The 15,334-nt window shown below is 44.7% G+C and overlaps 1 protein-coding gene across 2 annotated transcripts in view; it reads left to right on the top strand.

Moving 5' to 3' along the window:
* Positions 1-2,539: 2,539 nt before the first annotated feature.
* The window catches only part of hipk2 (homeodomain interacting protein kinase 2), a gene marked incomplete at both ends in the record, with an annotated part of 51,336 nt that continues 38,541 nt past the window's right edge, over positions 2,540-15,334 (top strand). For both annotated transcript variants that reach the window (XM_080505121.1, XM_080505120.1), the window contains one exon: positions 2,540-3,720. In XM_080505121.1, coding sequence (XP_080361247.1) covers positions 2,540-3,720 — 1,181 coding nt within the window. The remainder of the gene's footprint in view (positions 3,721-15,334) is intronic.

Below are 15,334 nucleotides of genomic sequence, written 5' to 3'. Positions count from 1 at the left end.
GAACTTTATCTTTGTTAAATAAAAATACATGCTTCAAATGTACACACTGGATGAGCTTTTTTTCTATGGCAGTTTAATACACAAATATCTTAACTGCAGCTAAAGAGACAACTATAAGTATGAAGCACCTGTTCACATAGAAGTTTATGTTATGACCTTAGAACACTAAAGTTGGGTGATTTTCAACCAGGCAATTATTGACATTTGATTGTATGAATGCTGATTCTGAGAATAATTTGCATTTTCTTGCCTCGCTTTTAGACTTTCTAAAAATATTTGACCTTTTCTACAATTTTTTCCCCATGTAAATGGATGGAGACATTTTTTTTCTTTTCTTTTTTTTATTCAGCCTATATTTCTTTAAAACCTTGACCAATTTAAACAATTCAACTTTTAAAACCTGGATTTTAACTTTTTAAACTTGTTTTGAAACCTCTTTAAACTTCTTCACTAATCTTTTCAACTTTTCAACATAATTTAAATTATTGTTAGCATTGAAGTGGGTGGGGAAAACCCTTCAACTTCCCTTTAAACTCCTGCAACTTTGAACCACGACAGGTTCCACAATTTCACCTAGAAACGTCATGCAACTTGCCAGATCTGCTCACTATTCAGTTGACATTCAGGTAGCAAAGAACCATTCAACAGTGCTTGCAGCTTTAATTTTATGTTTGTTTTTGTTCTTTCTCTTACAGTTTTTAATGTGCCACTCTTCCCCACCTAATTATTCCTTCCATTTTTTTTTTTACTGGTTCTGAAAAGTAGTTAGTAGAAAAGCACATTCTTGCATTTAACAGACTCCTCATCTCTAAAGCAGTTTCTTCTGCACATTGCAAGAGGTTATAATGACTTAAATTAGTAGAATTGGTAAAGTGAGCTGGTCAATGTTATACCTGCAATATTTGTTTGATTTCGACAATAGCATTCTTGTGTCAGGTGTAATAAAAGTCTGTGTTGTGGAACATGCCATTTATAAAGTCTCAGTTGGACTAATAGCCTGTGAACAGGCTGTAAACAAAGTCGAGCTCATGACAGCTAAATTACAGTTCGCTGGTAGACATGAATATAGTACAATACATTTATATTAACACAATTGAAACAATAATAATGTTCCATCTTACCTGTTACAAGTAATCTCCCCGAGCCCCGCCTTCAACAGTCCTACGATTTGTACAGAATTCTTTAATTCTCTGCTGCTTTAGTTTGTGTTTACCAGTTTGACGACTGGACCAAGATGGTGGCCGCATTTCCTGCGCCAATGCGGCGTCTACTCTTTATAATGTCTATGTGTTAATTATCTTTCATCAGAGTGAAAATTCCCGGCTTTCAAGTTGTATATCAAACACACGAAAACACTTTTTTTTTTCCAGCAGTAAACAAAGCTGTTAGATAGTGTTTGTGTGCACGTTGTGACCAGAGAGTTCTTTTCTATCATGCATCAGTTAATCAGTGTGTGTGTGTGTGTGTGTGTGTGTGTGTGTGTGTGTGTGTGTGTGTGTGTGTGGTGTGTGTGTGTGTGTGTGTGTGTGTGTGTGTGTGTGTGTGTGTGTGTGTGTGTGTGTGTGTGTGTGTGTGTTGCCATGTCCAGGTGGAAGCTCTTACTTTGTTAGCAGTAAACTAATTTGGGGTTTTACTGGAAACTGTTTAAACATAGCATTACTACAAGCCTCATATAATCGTCCTTGTGCTGTAATAATCATTTCAATGTTACAAACAGGTCTGTTTGCAAAGAGAGAGATAAAGAAAGGGACTATTTTTGGACAGTTGTTTGCTTGGAGAAGCGTTTGCTTATTCTGAGGCAGCTCGTTCCCAGGAGTTGATCGCACAGCCTCGCTGCAGTTTTGCTTTTGTCTTGTTGTCTTCCTGATCTGCGGTTGAGAGGGAGTTCAATGCCCCTCTTCTGTTTTCAGAGATGCTTGAACAAAATTCCTTCCACCACCTTCCTTAAAGTGAGTAATTGTGTACCAATAAATGCAAGGGGCCGGTCCGTGGAGGCGGCGAAGGAAATTGCAGTTATTCCCCGGCCTGTTCTTGTGTGTGAATCTGTATCGCTCCTCTGTCTTTGTGGACGGTCCCGTGAAAGAATATTCTCTCAGTATTCGCTTAGCCTATTTACTTTGTCGCAGATGGGAGCAGTGGGGAAATGGCATTTCCTCTGCACGAAGCAGTGGTTTGCATTACTGCTCCGTCTAAATCTGCTTATCTTTTTTTCTGAACCCTTTGTCTCGTTGATGTTATATAACAGCTTGAAAAACTAAAAGCAAATCTTTTCCTTCCTCGACAAACGATACCGACGCAGCAGCTGACGGTTTGTTGGTAAATGTTCAACGGTGATGTAATTGTTTCACTAATTGCTGTAGATGGTTAATGTGCTGACACATCCGCATATATGCTTGGTGTTTAAATGACCTGCTCTGACCCACGCTGTCTTTATTTAAAGCTTCTGGCTACCACTCATGTTTCAGACACTCTCAAATTCCTAACCTCTCACTTTCGTCCTCCCTCCCCACCTCTCCCCCCCTCCCCTCCTGTCACAGGTATGGCCTCGCAAGTGCAAGTGTTCTCCCCTCACACTCTCCAGTCAAGTGCCTTCTTTAGCGTGAAGAAACTGAAGGTGGAGCAGAGTTGTAACTGGGATATGACAGGGTACGGCACACACAGCAAAGTCTACAGCCACAACAGCAGCAAGAACGTGTCGGCCGCCAGCGGCCCCCTGGGCATCAACAGCTCCCTGCAGGTCGCCAGCTCCACCCTGCCCTACGAGCAGGCTCTCATCTTCCCAGCCAGCGCGGGCCACATCGTGGTCGCCTCAGCCAGCAGCACCTCGGGGGTTGTGGGGTCTCTGCTGGGCAGCGGGGGTGGAGGCAGCAGCAGCAGCAACGGTAGTGGCGGCGGAGGTGGCGGGGGTGGCAGCGGTGCGGGCGTCGGCGTCGGCGTCCACAACCTGACACGCCGCAGCACGGTGAGCCTTCTCGACACCTACCAGCGATGCGGGCTTAAGCGCAAGAGCGAGGAGCTTGACAACAACAGCAGCGTGCAGATCATTGAGGAGCACGGTCCGCCAATGATCCAGAACGGGGCGGCCAGCGGGGCCACGGTGGCCACGGTGGCCACCGCCACCTCCACGGCCACGTCCAAGAACAGCGGCTCCAACAACGAGGGCGACTACCAGCTGGTGCAGCACGAGGTGCTCTGCTCCATGACCAACACCTACGAGGTCCTGGAGTTCTTGGGACGCGGCACCTTCGGGCAGGTGGTGAAGTGCTGGAAGAGGGGAACCAACGAGATAGTGGCGATCAAGATCCTGAAGAACCACCCGTCGTACGCCCGGCAGGGCCAGATCGAGGTCAGCATCCTGGCGCGGCTCAGCACGGAGAGCGCCGACGACTACAACTTCGTGAGGGCCTACGAGTGCTTCCAGCACAAGAACCACACGTGCCTGGTGTTTGAGATGTTGGAGCAGAACTTGTACGACTTCCTCAAGCAGAACAAGTTCAGCCCTCTGCCCCTCAAATACATCAGACCCGTGCTGCAGCAGGTGGCCACGGCGCTGATGAAGCTGAAGAGCCTGGGGCTGATTCACGCCGACCTGAAGCCGGAGAACATCATGCTCGTGGACCCGTCTCGACAGCCGTACCGGGTCAAAGTCATTGACTTTGGCTCCGCCAGCCATGTGTCCAAAGCAGTCTGCTCCACTTATCTACAGTCCAGATACTACAGGTAAGAGCTGCAACCTTGACATAACAATTAGCTGGTAATGAAATGAGTATGGAGGGCTGCGGTGTGTGGCATTGCTTGTAACACTGCAGATGCAATGAAGAAGAAAAAAGGAAAAAAAAAAAGGAAAAGGGCATCATAATGTGTCTGTCCATTGGTCCCTGTTTGCTTTGTTTGGTGATTGCGCTTTCTGCATCTTGTTTGATTTATCACTGCTTTAATAGGAATGTTTTTGTACTTGAGCTGATTATTTGGCCAAAAACACAGATTTGCTGCCAAAAGTACACACGTCTCCTTTATTCTGAGTTCTCTTGTGCTTGTTTACCACCGTAGTTTTCCTCTTATTCCAAAGTGTTGCATAGCAGTAAAACTCACCTTGACTTGCAGAGTTACTGTGGGACCAGCTGCATTTTGGGTAGTAAAACAAGCATGCGCTTTGATGTATTTAGAAGTTTAGGACATGCATATCTTTCGGATGATGAAGGCCTGACAGGCAATATGTGAAACAGTGGTTTGGTAGTGTTTAGAAATTCAGAGGATGAAAGTATTTTTCCTGTTTCAAAACAGGATTTATTTATTTTTTTTCTTTTAAAGATCTCACAGAGTCTCTTCTCTGGAAGAAGGGCACCAATGATGTGGGGTGGCAGTGTGCCCACGGGCTTCTATTCGCCCTTCTACCCCCCCCCCCCCCCCCCCCCCCCGGGCCCTCAGCCCCCCGTTCACAGTGGCTGGCTCCCATTTCCCCCAGGATAGAGATGAGGGGTCAGCCTGAGTTCTCCTGTAATATGTGCTTGTAATCCACACCAGCGGGGCCTGCATTAGAACCAGATGACTCTCTGGGAAGACCTTTTCTTTTCTTTCTGTCTTTTTCTTTTTTTTTTTCAGGACTTTAAAAAAAAAAAAAAAAAAAAAATCTTGCACCAATTGCAAACAGCGTGTTTTGGTTTTAGCAGAGGAATTGCATGTGCATCCAAACAGTGTTCATGTTCAGCACCGAGAGATGCTTTGTTTGTGGCTCAGGGCTGTTGCTGATGGAAGAACAGGTGTGTGTGTGTGTGTGTTCGTGTATGTATGTGGTGACACACACAAACAAACGAGGCAGGTGGTGGCTCTGCACAACTGTCTATATTGGTGAGATGTTTCTGACCACCTCTTGGAGAAATCTGTTGATTACTTTACAGCTATTTTAAGAGTTTATATGATGGTGGTCGAGATCAGTGATTCCCAACCAGGGGTGGCTTTAGCCCCAACGATTCATTGTGTTGATGTTAACTGGTATAACATTTTAAAAATAAATGTGTCTGCATTTCATTCATTTATGTCACAAAACTACTTTGGCTGCAGCGTTTTCATCAGAATTGTTAGAAAATAAATGGCAGAGCATCACAAAGAGTGTACCGGGAGATTTACATAGAATCAGGCTTTATTGAAGCAATTTAGAGCTGAATGCATCCTAAACTGGTGAATGACGGTTTGTGAGATTGAGCGGCACCAGTTCACCTAACACCCTGAAAGCTTATTGTTTTTTGGGGGGGGGGTTTTGTGTTTGCACATCTGGCTTATTTTCATCTGGCTAAATTGGTTAAATAGGAGAAGATTCCTACTTTTAAAAAAAAGGCTACAAACTGCTTAAATTGATTAAAACCAGGAAAGAAAGTGTTACAAGGAGGGTGGGCTAAAAGACAAAAGGGGGAGCCAAAATGTTTGAAACTGTAAATGGAGCAAACACAGGTCAAAATGGCTAAAACAACTAAAACTGAATCAGTTTAAGTCGGCTGAGAAGGTTAAAAACGGTTAAAAATCGTTACAAAAGCTAAAACTGCAAAATCATAAATTGCAGGCATGAAACGTCATTAATGTAAATTTGTCATAACTTTATATGCTGTGTGATCCTTAATAATTCAAATTCTTTTGTGGCTCCAGAAGAGACTGAAACATTTTAGGGCCTTTTGATGGGACAGGTTGGAGACCCCTGGTCTCGACATTAGGGAAGCAAAATCTGTATTTAGCTTGTTTGAATACCGTTGTTGCTCCTTAAGCAAGGCATTTAACCCCGAGAGGCTCCCCAGGCGCAGCGCATATAGCGGTATATAACCAGGAAGGATTATCTGTTTGTATGTTCTTTCTGGCTTTTCTCAGTTTTCTCCCTAAAAGCATGTCTGAAACTAAGTTGATTTGTGTGTGAGACCTTCTGTCTCTCTGGCGACCCTCGAATTTGCTCCAGCAAACCTCATTTGGATAAAGCCTGGCCTCAGTTTTGTTTTGACTTTTCTCTGTACACTCCATTACTGTAGGATTACTTGTACAAACTAAAACTATCCAGTGCATGCTTTGTCGTCCATAAAGCTCACTGTCTTTTCAGTTTTGCTTGACACGGTCAGAAAGATGGTAATCATCCATCCGTCTTCTATACGGCTTCATTCGATTCAGGGTCGTGAGGCAGCGGAGTAGTATTAGAATCGTACTTTATCATAATGTATTCGGGTTGTGTCAATGGTGGTGTTTCTAATACTCTGCTCCTCTTTAACAGAATGGTAAAAAAAAAAAAACCTCTTTATGTGCTTCTCATCAGATCAATGTCACTTAAATTCACAACCACATTATTGGAAGTAGAGTTAAAGTCTTTGTCAATGGTGTCGATTTAGAGATTAGGATCATGGCGACGGGGAGGTGCTGTTATCTAAGTTTAACTAACCTGCCCTGATGGAATCACAAGTTAGCGGCTTGTTGTTGCTCTCCGCTCTGGGTCAACAAACAAGGTTATGAAATGTTCCTGTTTGTCTTCTCCGGGAGTGGCGGGTGGAGGAGATCATCCCTTCATTTCCTCTTGGCAGGGAAGCGGAGGAAAGGTGGACGCTTGACACTGTCCAGCAAAGTTACCCATCAGCCACCGGAAAAGCAAAAAAAAAAAAAAGGGGGTGTTGATGAGGACGGTGGCTTGAAGTGCTGAGAGCGGTGAGAGTGCAGCAGTGTTTTTCCTTCAGTGTGCCTTATGCCAGGACTGATGTGAGGAATGAGGCAAGTCTTACAGTTCAATTCAAAGAATGAGCTCATGGGAGATGAGCTCGACGGGTGTCTTATCGTTGCGAGAAGTCCGGGCAGCAAACAAACTTGGGCTGTGGGTAGAGTTCACGTTGAGTTCAGAAGCATGGAGGGTGAACATCAAACCATCTTTGATGATTTCAGATGAGAAGATAGTCGGGGGGGTAGCTTCTGTTGCCCGTGCCTTCTCAGGGTGGAGATTACATACAGGTGTGTTTTCCCGGCTCCCGCGATACTCTATACCCTTCACAATAGAAAACCGCATCCCCGTGTTGTTTTCTTTGATTCTCGTGAAATGAAATATTTGTGTTTTCCTCTCAACAATGCCTTGTTTTTGATTGATGAGGCGAAATGACCTCAGAGAGTGGCATTAAAGGGGGATTGTGAGTGCGCCGTGTTTACCTTCCTTCTTTTATCTCATTTCCAGTCTTTATTTACAGATGAGACTGAGAACGAGTCATTCTAAAGCCCAGCGCTGACATTATAGATCCAAAAAGCCTTCATCGCTCACGTCTGCTTCCCCCCCCATTCGGTGGGAATTTCATCGCCCTCACACACACACACACACACAGCTGTTTGCATTTTGGATGTCACAGATATTGCCCGCTGCTGACGTCGTATATGCTGTAACAGCCTTGCAAACGAGTTATGGATTTTCCACAAGGTTGACTCATGCAAATAAAATACCAGTATTCAAGGTAAACAAGAGCGGCTCTCAAGGTGCTTGTGGCTTCAACTTCGTTCGCCTCAGTGCTCTGCGAGTACAGGGTCATGTAGCCGAGCTCATCTATCCTCGTGTAAACGGGCCCGTCCGCGGGACACATTGTCAAACTGCGTTTGAATCCCCGACAATCCCCTCGCAATTAATAAAAATGTGTTGCAGTCCTGAAGCTTTGGCTTTTTTTTTCTTGTAGCACCTCTCTGTCCCCGCCTTGATTGTTTTATTGTGTTTATGTCCTCATTGTGTCATCTTCTGGCCTAATCCTGATGCCACTTATATCCTTCTTTCCTCCTCTTTCCTGCTCTCCTTCTCCCTCCTGCGCTATAGCTAATGATGTAACAGGTAAAGCTGGCTCGTCACAGGACTACACTGCACCAGATAAAGGGATTATTGTCTTGTCCCAGCTGGGTGTTTTTGTCCCATTTATCCCGTCGGGTTAAGGCGGCGAGATGAATTCCGCAAGATGCTATTTAAGTTCCTGTCAAAGTTTTGGAGGGGAGAGCGGCTCCTTCAAGCAGAACTCTCGTATTGAGCAGCAGGCGCAATGTGCAGGCAAGAGTCAGCGTTTGGAAAAGACAAATTCACCGTACGCTTCGGGATGGGGGTTGTGTCGTCTTGAAAGGGTCATCAGGTTCCAATCCGCCCATCTTCCAGACAGAGTAACTTTAGTAACTTTATACTATATGTTAATTTTATAGTTTATGATCAAAGACAAAAAAAAAAGGGGTTGAAATTACATTTTTATTGTCAGTCTTTGAAAGAGTACCAGATTACTACTTCAGGGAATGTTTACATTTCTAACTACTTAAAGGAAATTGCATCTATGCTTACAGTAGCTCTCGAGTTGAACAGGTTCAGTGAGAAAATAGGTGAACAAATTAAAAAAGTTAAAAGAAATTCTGAAAGTCCTGAACCAAAAATGTCTCATAGAAGTTAAGATAACAGGAGTATGAGATTGCTGTGATATATCGGTGTTTCGATTGGATTTCATAGACTCTGGGTAGCGCAGCGAGTCGCCTGGTGGGCAGAGGTGAGATATCAGGCGGCGCTTAAATTTCCGTCTCAACCACCGTTTTTTTATTTTTACTTTTAGTGTGCAGAAAATAGCACAGCGGCACAAATGCCTTCCAAGAAAGACTTCCTCTGCGCACACATGAGAAAGCTTCTGGATATTTCACTCGGCCGCCACGAGACAGAAGGACAGAGAACGAGGCAGAGCAATTTCCTCTGATAATTAAGCGTCTTAATATTAGCAGCCTCAGAAGTCTGAAGCTGTTTTGCACATATACCACACACGTCAGCACCTCCCGGCTTGTCCCCGTTATTAAAACACTCCCATCGCAGACGCCCTATCTTACACACGGATGAACTCCGTGTGCGGTACAGGGGAAATTTCATGCATCTTGTACACGCAAAGCCAGAGGTATTAGGCTATCAGACATTGTGGGGTGAAGGGAAAATGAGTCAACGTCGCCGAGAAAGGAATGAGCTTGTTGGCGCAGTAATCTGAAGTGGTCGGTGTCTGTGTACTCTCAGTGTTATCAGTGTGAAGCAAGAGGCCTCTGACCGAAGACGTCTTAATGCATCCTAATGGAAAAAGCAAAAAGCTCACACTCTGGGACCTTCCTTAAATTTCTCGTGCCATGGTTGGAGACTTTCTTTCTCTTCTTTTTTTTCCCATGTTGGGGTTCGTATCATAGCCTCATAACTAATGAGACATGGGTCTTTCTCCACCCGTGGCGGTGCAGTGGCTACTTAGGCCTGAGTGTAAGACGAGTCGCTTCCCCACCTGCCTATCTATCGCTTTATCTGTTGTTAGCGTCGGCGCAGGCAGACTGTCAGGACAGGCGTTCCAGCACATTTACTCTGCCTCCGTGCGAAACATCAAGGGGTGTTTTAATGAATGAGGTTGCTATTAGTTACTGTTCTGTGAAGCGTGCGTTAAAGGGTACGTGTGTATGTGCCAGAGAGGGAGCAAAGAAAAAAAAAAAAGTAGGTAAACGGTGGGATCAGGTTGCCACAGAAGAAAGATGAATTAGAAAAAGGGTGGAGAGGCAGATCCCCTCGGCGGTGGCGACACCGTCTGTGCAGGTGCAGGGTCTAAAAGGGACCGGGGTGGTTGTTGTTTTGCATTCCCCTCCAGCACCTGAAACACGACACTCTTTACACAAACACAGATTATTACTGATACAGATGAGCTTTCATTACCTGACTGTCAGAACGCTGTTATTTATGAATTGTTGTTGTTTTTTTCTTTTTTTTCTTCTGCTGACTTTCAAGTCGATTTGTTTTTATACTCAACTTCATGTTTGCGGTTAGTGACCACTTAGTGTTGTTGCTGAATGTGGTTCTCATCAGGAAATGGCATATAAGAGGAAGACCCCCTGAAAGGACAATTACTGCACCGTGTATTCACTATTGTGCTTTTTTTTATGACAGTCATAACACCTTAGTATGCATGACAGAATCCTAATAACCTGCTTCTCATTTATAATTTGCCTCTGGGCAGCTCTTCCATGTGTCTCCACAGAGCAGTCAGCAAGCAGGAGACATGTAGCAGCTAAGCTAATTAACCAACCTGTAGTCAAAGCATATGCATCGGAACCTGTGCAGGCCTCTGCCGCTCCTCTCTGACTCACTTCGGTAAATAACGAGTTAGAATTATTTAACTCTTAAGGAAAAAAAACATGAACTTTAAATCCCATTTGATGGATACACTCATCAATGTACTCTGACAGACTGCCCAGATGTGTGCATGGCACTTGTGTGTGTGTGTGTGTGGGTGTGTGGGTGTGGGTGTGTGTGTGTGTGTGTGATCGCGCACCGCTGCTAGTGTGGAAACCGTGCGCTCCGCCGATAAGGCGGGAGCTTTCTGAGTTTCACCGCGTCGTTTTATCCCGGCTACTTGTCTTTGTTCTCCCTCACAGTTCAATTTCCATACATTTCCCAGGATATTAAACTGACGGAAATTAAGCTGCCTTGATAAAACACAGCGAGCCGCCCACTCAGGCTCACTAAGGCTGCAATCTCTCTGCTCTATATTGATTGGCTTATTTGAAACATAGGATTTTTTATTTTTTTTTCCTTTCCCCTCACCTAAGCTTTCGGCGTGTTTTGCACACGATGTCAGCATGCCAGTAGTGAGTTATTAAAACCTTACACGTGTTTGCGGAGTTGAGGCATAACACTGCAGGCTAACATCGTGAAGTGGGAGGTCATTAAAATGTTCACGCTTGTTGGGCTACGACCACAGAACAATGGAGTTGAATTCTCATTTAAGTCTGAAAATCATTAGCAGGACAGGTGAAATTAGCCGTACATCTTTTTTTTTTTTTTTTCCTTCCTTCTGAAATAGATTTGTCTTTTTTTTTTGCTTCTTCTCTGGATTCAAGCGCCGATACTTTGGCAAGGTGATGGCTGCCATCAGTGGCTGACTGGCACAGGTGCCCTCGGGTCTAAATAAATCATGAGGCCTCCTGCTGATCCCCTCCCTCCACCATTCCTGTATGCCCGCCATCCCTCCGCAGGGAGCTCCAGCGAAGGGGGTTAGCCCCCACCACGGCATGCTGCCTTGGCTACTTCCCTTTCTCTCCACCCCCCCCGAACATACACACACACCTCTTCCATTCACTGACATGAATATTTAAAAGCTAACACCGCACGGAGAGAAAAAATATGCAGCAAGGGCAATGAAGACTTGACAGACCCAAAAAAAAGGAGAAAAAAAAACCCAAACATTTTGGGACCTGGATTTTCAGTGTTTGGGTGAAATTCACTGTGTTTTTAATTGCAGCGACCATGAAGACGGTTAAAAAACAGAGACTTTGTCAACAGCTGAACGAGAGACAGACAGGGAGGGGAAGTGGGAGATACTGAGCAGGAGCAGTCCAGCTGGGGAGAAGGCTGGGTGGGATTGGGGGGAGGCCCAGTGGGGACCCGCAATTGGCTCCATCCCGACTCTGTGTGTGTGTGTGTGTGTGTGTGTGTGTGTGTGTGTGTGTGTGTGTGTGTGTGTGTGTGTGTGTGTGTGTGTGTGTGTGTACTGATTGCCACTGTGACAGAGGATGCCTGGTGTGCAGAGGCCCATGTAGGCTCCCATGAAGTTCTCTACAGAACAAAACAGATGCAATTCTCAATTGGAGGAATTTGCTAATGTGCATATATGAGGGTAAATAGTTTGGCTAATTTGCGGCAGGCAAAGTGGACAGAGGCTCTCCGCCGCTCAGCCGGGCCAGCTGAGGCCCCCCTGCATGGAGAGGAAAAAAAAAAAAAAAAAAAGAGGCTTTGATGACCACCCTCCCGTCTCTCTTCTTATGCGTTACCCCCTGGCTCATCACAACAACTTGATGGTCCCCTACAATCCTAACAGATTTCTCCGCTTGCTTTTTTTACGTTCCGCCTCTCCCTCCCTCACCCTTTTTCTTTTTTTTTAATGCGTTCATTGTGCTTGATAGAAGATGTTCGACGGCCCAGTTAAACATAGCTCATATTCATGGTGACAGTTGTCGCTCTATAAAAATGTTTCTATTTTTCATTGCAGATGGCAGAATTAAACGAGGCTCTGTTCGGAGCACGCGGGCTATTTTCAGCACCGCTCGTAAAGTCATAAAAGCAGCGTTTTTCCGTGTGACTTTTAAATTCCGATTATTAACGCCGCACTCCTCTCACTTTTACGGCGCTCAACTTCAGATGGGATCAGAGAACGTTGTATATAAAATGTTTTGCTTAAAAGTTTAGAGTGTGACGCAGAGGACTTACGATTCGTCAACAGATAGTAGCTCAAGTTTGGGGACAAATCACGTCATCGTCATTCACAGGAACGTTTTTGCTTCGTTGCAATTTGTGGGTCAACAAAAGGGGCAAAGCACTAAGGGAAGTTCATGACTTGACATTTATCAAGACTTTGTGGAGATGTCCGTTGTGGCGTCTTGCATAGAGGTCTTGCTCAGATGTCTGAATTAGGTTATTTCTACATAACTCGAGCCAGCGTCGTCATTCTTCTGTTGACCTTGTGTCTCCCCGTTTGTGCGAGTCTCCGGTGGTTTCTGAAGATGAGAAAGAGGAGCGCTTAATAAAATTAGCTTTTTTTTTTTTTTTTTTTTTAGAGAATAAAGCCCTCTCTGGATTCTTTTGAAGCTGTATGCTTGTCATAAAACGAGTCTGAAGCAAATCCTGTTTCACCCAGACTTGATAAATAATTTAAAATGACTAATAGCGCCTTGCGACACAGAATGTATCGCTGTGGTGTATCAGATTGCGGTGGTTTCGGCCCGAGGCGTAATTTGTTTGGAAAAATAATTACTCCTGTATTGGATCCTGGTTAAATATTAAAGGGGTTAGCATTAGGAATGGGGCAGCATCCAAGAATGTTTTGAGTCTGGATCTGGGCGAGCGCGTCTCTTCAGACACCGCCGCTGCAGACAGCACTGCCACAGGAGTGATGGATTTTATTGACTCATTCAAACTACTACATTGCCTAATTTCATAAGAAAGAGCACTGCCAACTAATGAACTTTCTCCATGTGCTTAGCCACTGAGCTTTGAAGACTAATCCTTGTATTTTATGGGCGAGGAGCGTCGGATTGTCTGTCGAGTTCAGCTGGTTATTGAGTGCACAAGCTGGGAGGCACCGAAAGAGTGTTAAGACGCTATATATCAGCCCACGGAGGGGGAAAAAAAAAAAAAAAAAAAAATCCTGTTCCAGTGAGATTGCAGATAACAAAAAGAATTAAAAAAAACAACAAAAAACCCAGAACAAAAAGCAGGAATACTATAATAAAGAAGGAAATAAGAAGAAAACAAGCGAGCAAATTAATTAGTGTAAATGTTAACGGTGTCCACTCAGCCGTACAAAGCAATTTGGTGCGTGTGTTTTGTGTGTGTGTGTGAAAGAGTGGCTGATCAAGCAGGGGATATGTCCTGCCCCAGAACCTATTCCACGCTTTGTTTTGAAAATGGCCCTCCAGGATCAACTGATTTATTGCATGTTATGAGAGTTTTTGCGCATATCCAGGCCCATGCGGTGAACACATGCGACGTGTCGCCGCAGCGTGCACCCACCAGCGGCCGCCGAGCTGAGACAACACAACATCTGAGTGTGTGCTATCAGCGTGAACTGGACATAACTCACATCTCCCCTTTAAACGCAGCGGGGACAACGGGGAGGCAGCAACACCACCAGGCAGTCTTTCATTACTGCCAGAATCTATATATCATCAAACAGATGGCTTGTCTTTAAACAAAGACAGTTGTCCTTGTACCCTGCGTAAGGGAATTACATGCATTTTTTTCTTCCCCCCTGTGTGCTTCCTTTTTATGATAGTATTTCCATATTCACGTTGGCTTGCAGCAGATTCTCCCTGCCATCAACATACACATGCCATCCCTGAAGTAGAAACCCATTCACCAAAAAGTGAAATCAAGAAGACTTTCAGTGAAGGCTCCGACACGCTGGGCAAGAAATCAAGGCTAGGCATACATACATGCATGCGAAAATCTATTAAGCATGCAGCTCTAGATCCAGCGCGAGCTGCTTTCACAACACAAAGTAAAAGCACTAATTTGAATAGGAAATGCATTTAGCCATTAATTACTCTTAATGGAACATCCTTGAGTCTAAAAGTGTATCATTGCCACCCTTTTTTAGTTCAGTGTTTTTTTGTTGACTTGAATGAGGAGCATTAACATGCTGGAGTTATAACAACAACAACAACAAAAAAGTCTATGTTCCAGCTGTTGTCATGGCAACCAAGAACCCCCCCCCCCATACGCACACACACATACCGGAGAAGAAGAAAAAAAAACAGGTCCATCTGCCTATGAAGGTCCAACACCTGAACTAGACCCGGGTTGTTTTGATCTTCCTGCCGGCCCCGGCCGACAGCTGTGTACTTTAGGGACAGGCAGGGCCCTTGAGCCAAGCTCTCATCTCGCGGCTATTGTTTGCCCAGGTGGGCCAGAACGCCCTGTCTTCCCTCAACCCCCCCCCCCTTCCCATCACCGCCGCCGCCGCCGCACTCCTTCTCCTGCCTTTCTCTGTTGCATCCCCTCACTGCGCTCTCCCTCTCTTCCTATCCCTCCCTCGCCTCTCCTTGTCTTTGTTCCACAGAGACCTGTGGTCCAACTGAAGCTCTCAGTTACACAAAGGAACCCAAATTGGCTTTCATCTTCAGCCTGTTACCAGCTGTGTGCATTGTTCATTTGTGCTCCCTCTCTGTACAGAAGAAAGTGTAGATTATACGCACGACTAGTGTTGTGTATTGATATAGATAAGCTATTGATTAGAGCTACTGGTTACCTGTTTTAAAGGTGGAGAAGTTTACTTTTTTGTATCTGCTTATTATGAGCTGAGCTGTCGGCATTGGTCTGGTCGGTTAAATAAGTCGACCATTAAGTCTTCTTGAACTCCATCTATTGTTTCGGGGAAGTGTTTTTCCACAGCATAATCCACACTGTATAAATGAAATGAGTAAAAATAGTTCCTGCCTCACCTGCAGCAGACTCCTCACATATCTGTTAAAGCCTCCGACTTCCTCACAAGTACCACGATTGTCAGCAAGTCTGGGTTGGTTCAGGATTAAGTAGCTCGACTTCTATTTCTAAATACCAGTTTGGTGAAACAGTAACCAGTGAGACAATGGCCTGAGTTATGTATTTGTAACTTGGTTACTAATTTAATGATATTAAGGAATGAAGACTTGTTTGTCAAAAGTCGTGAGTTAATACTCACGGGTTGCTCACAATGTGATAGTCTCAAAACTTCCTGTGACGATTTGATTAAGATTGCCTTTGAGTCGTGGCTCTTTCTGCAAAAATATGATCTCTCTTACACTTCCAGAGCAGGTTGCTAGTTTC

This window comes from Blennius ocellaris, assembly GCF_963422515.1.
Source record: "Blennius ocellaris genome assembly, chromosome: 11".
NCBI classification, from domain to species: Eukaryota; Metazoa; Chordata; class Actinopteri; order Blenniiformes; family Blenniidae; genus Blennius; species Blennius ocellaris.
This window is presented reverse-complemented; position numbering and strand designations above follow the sequence as displayed.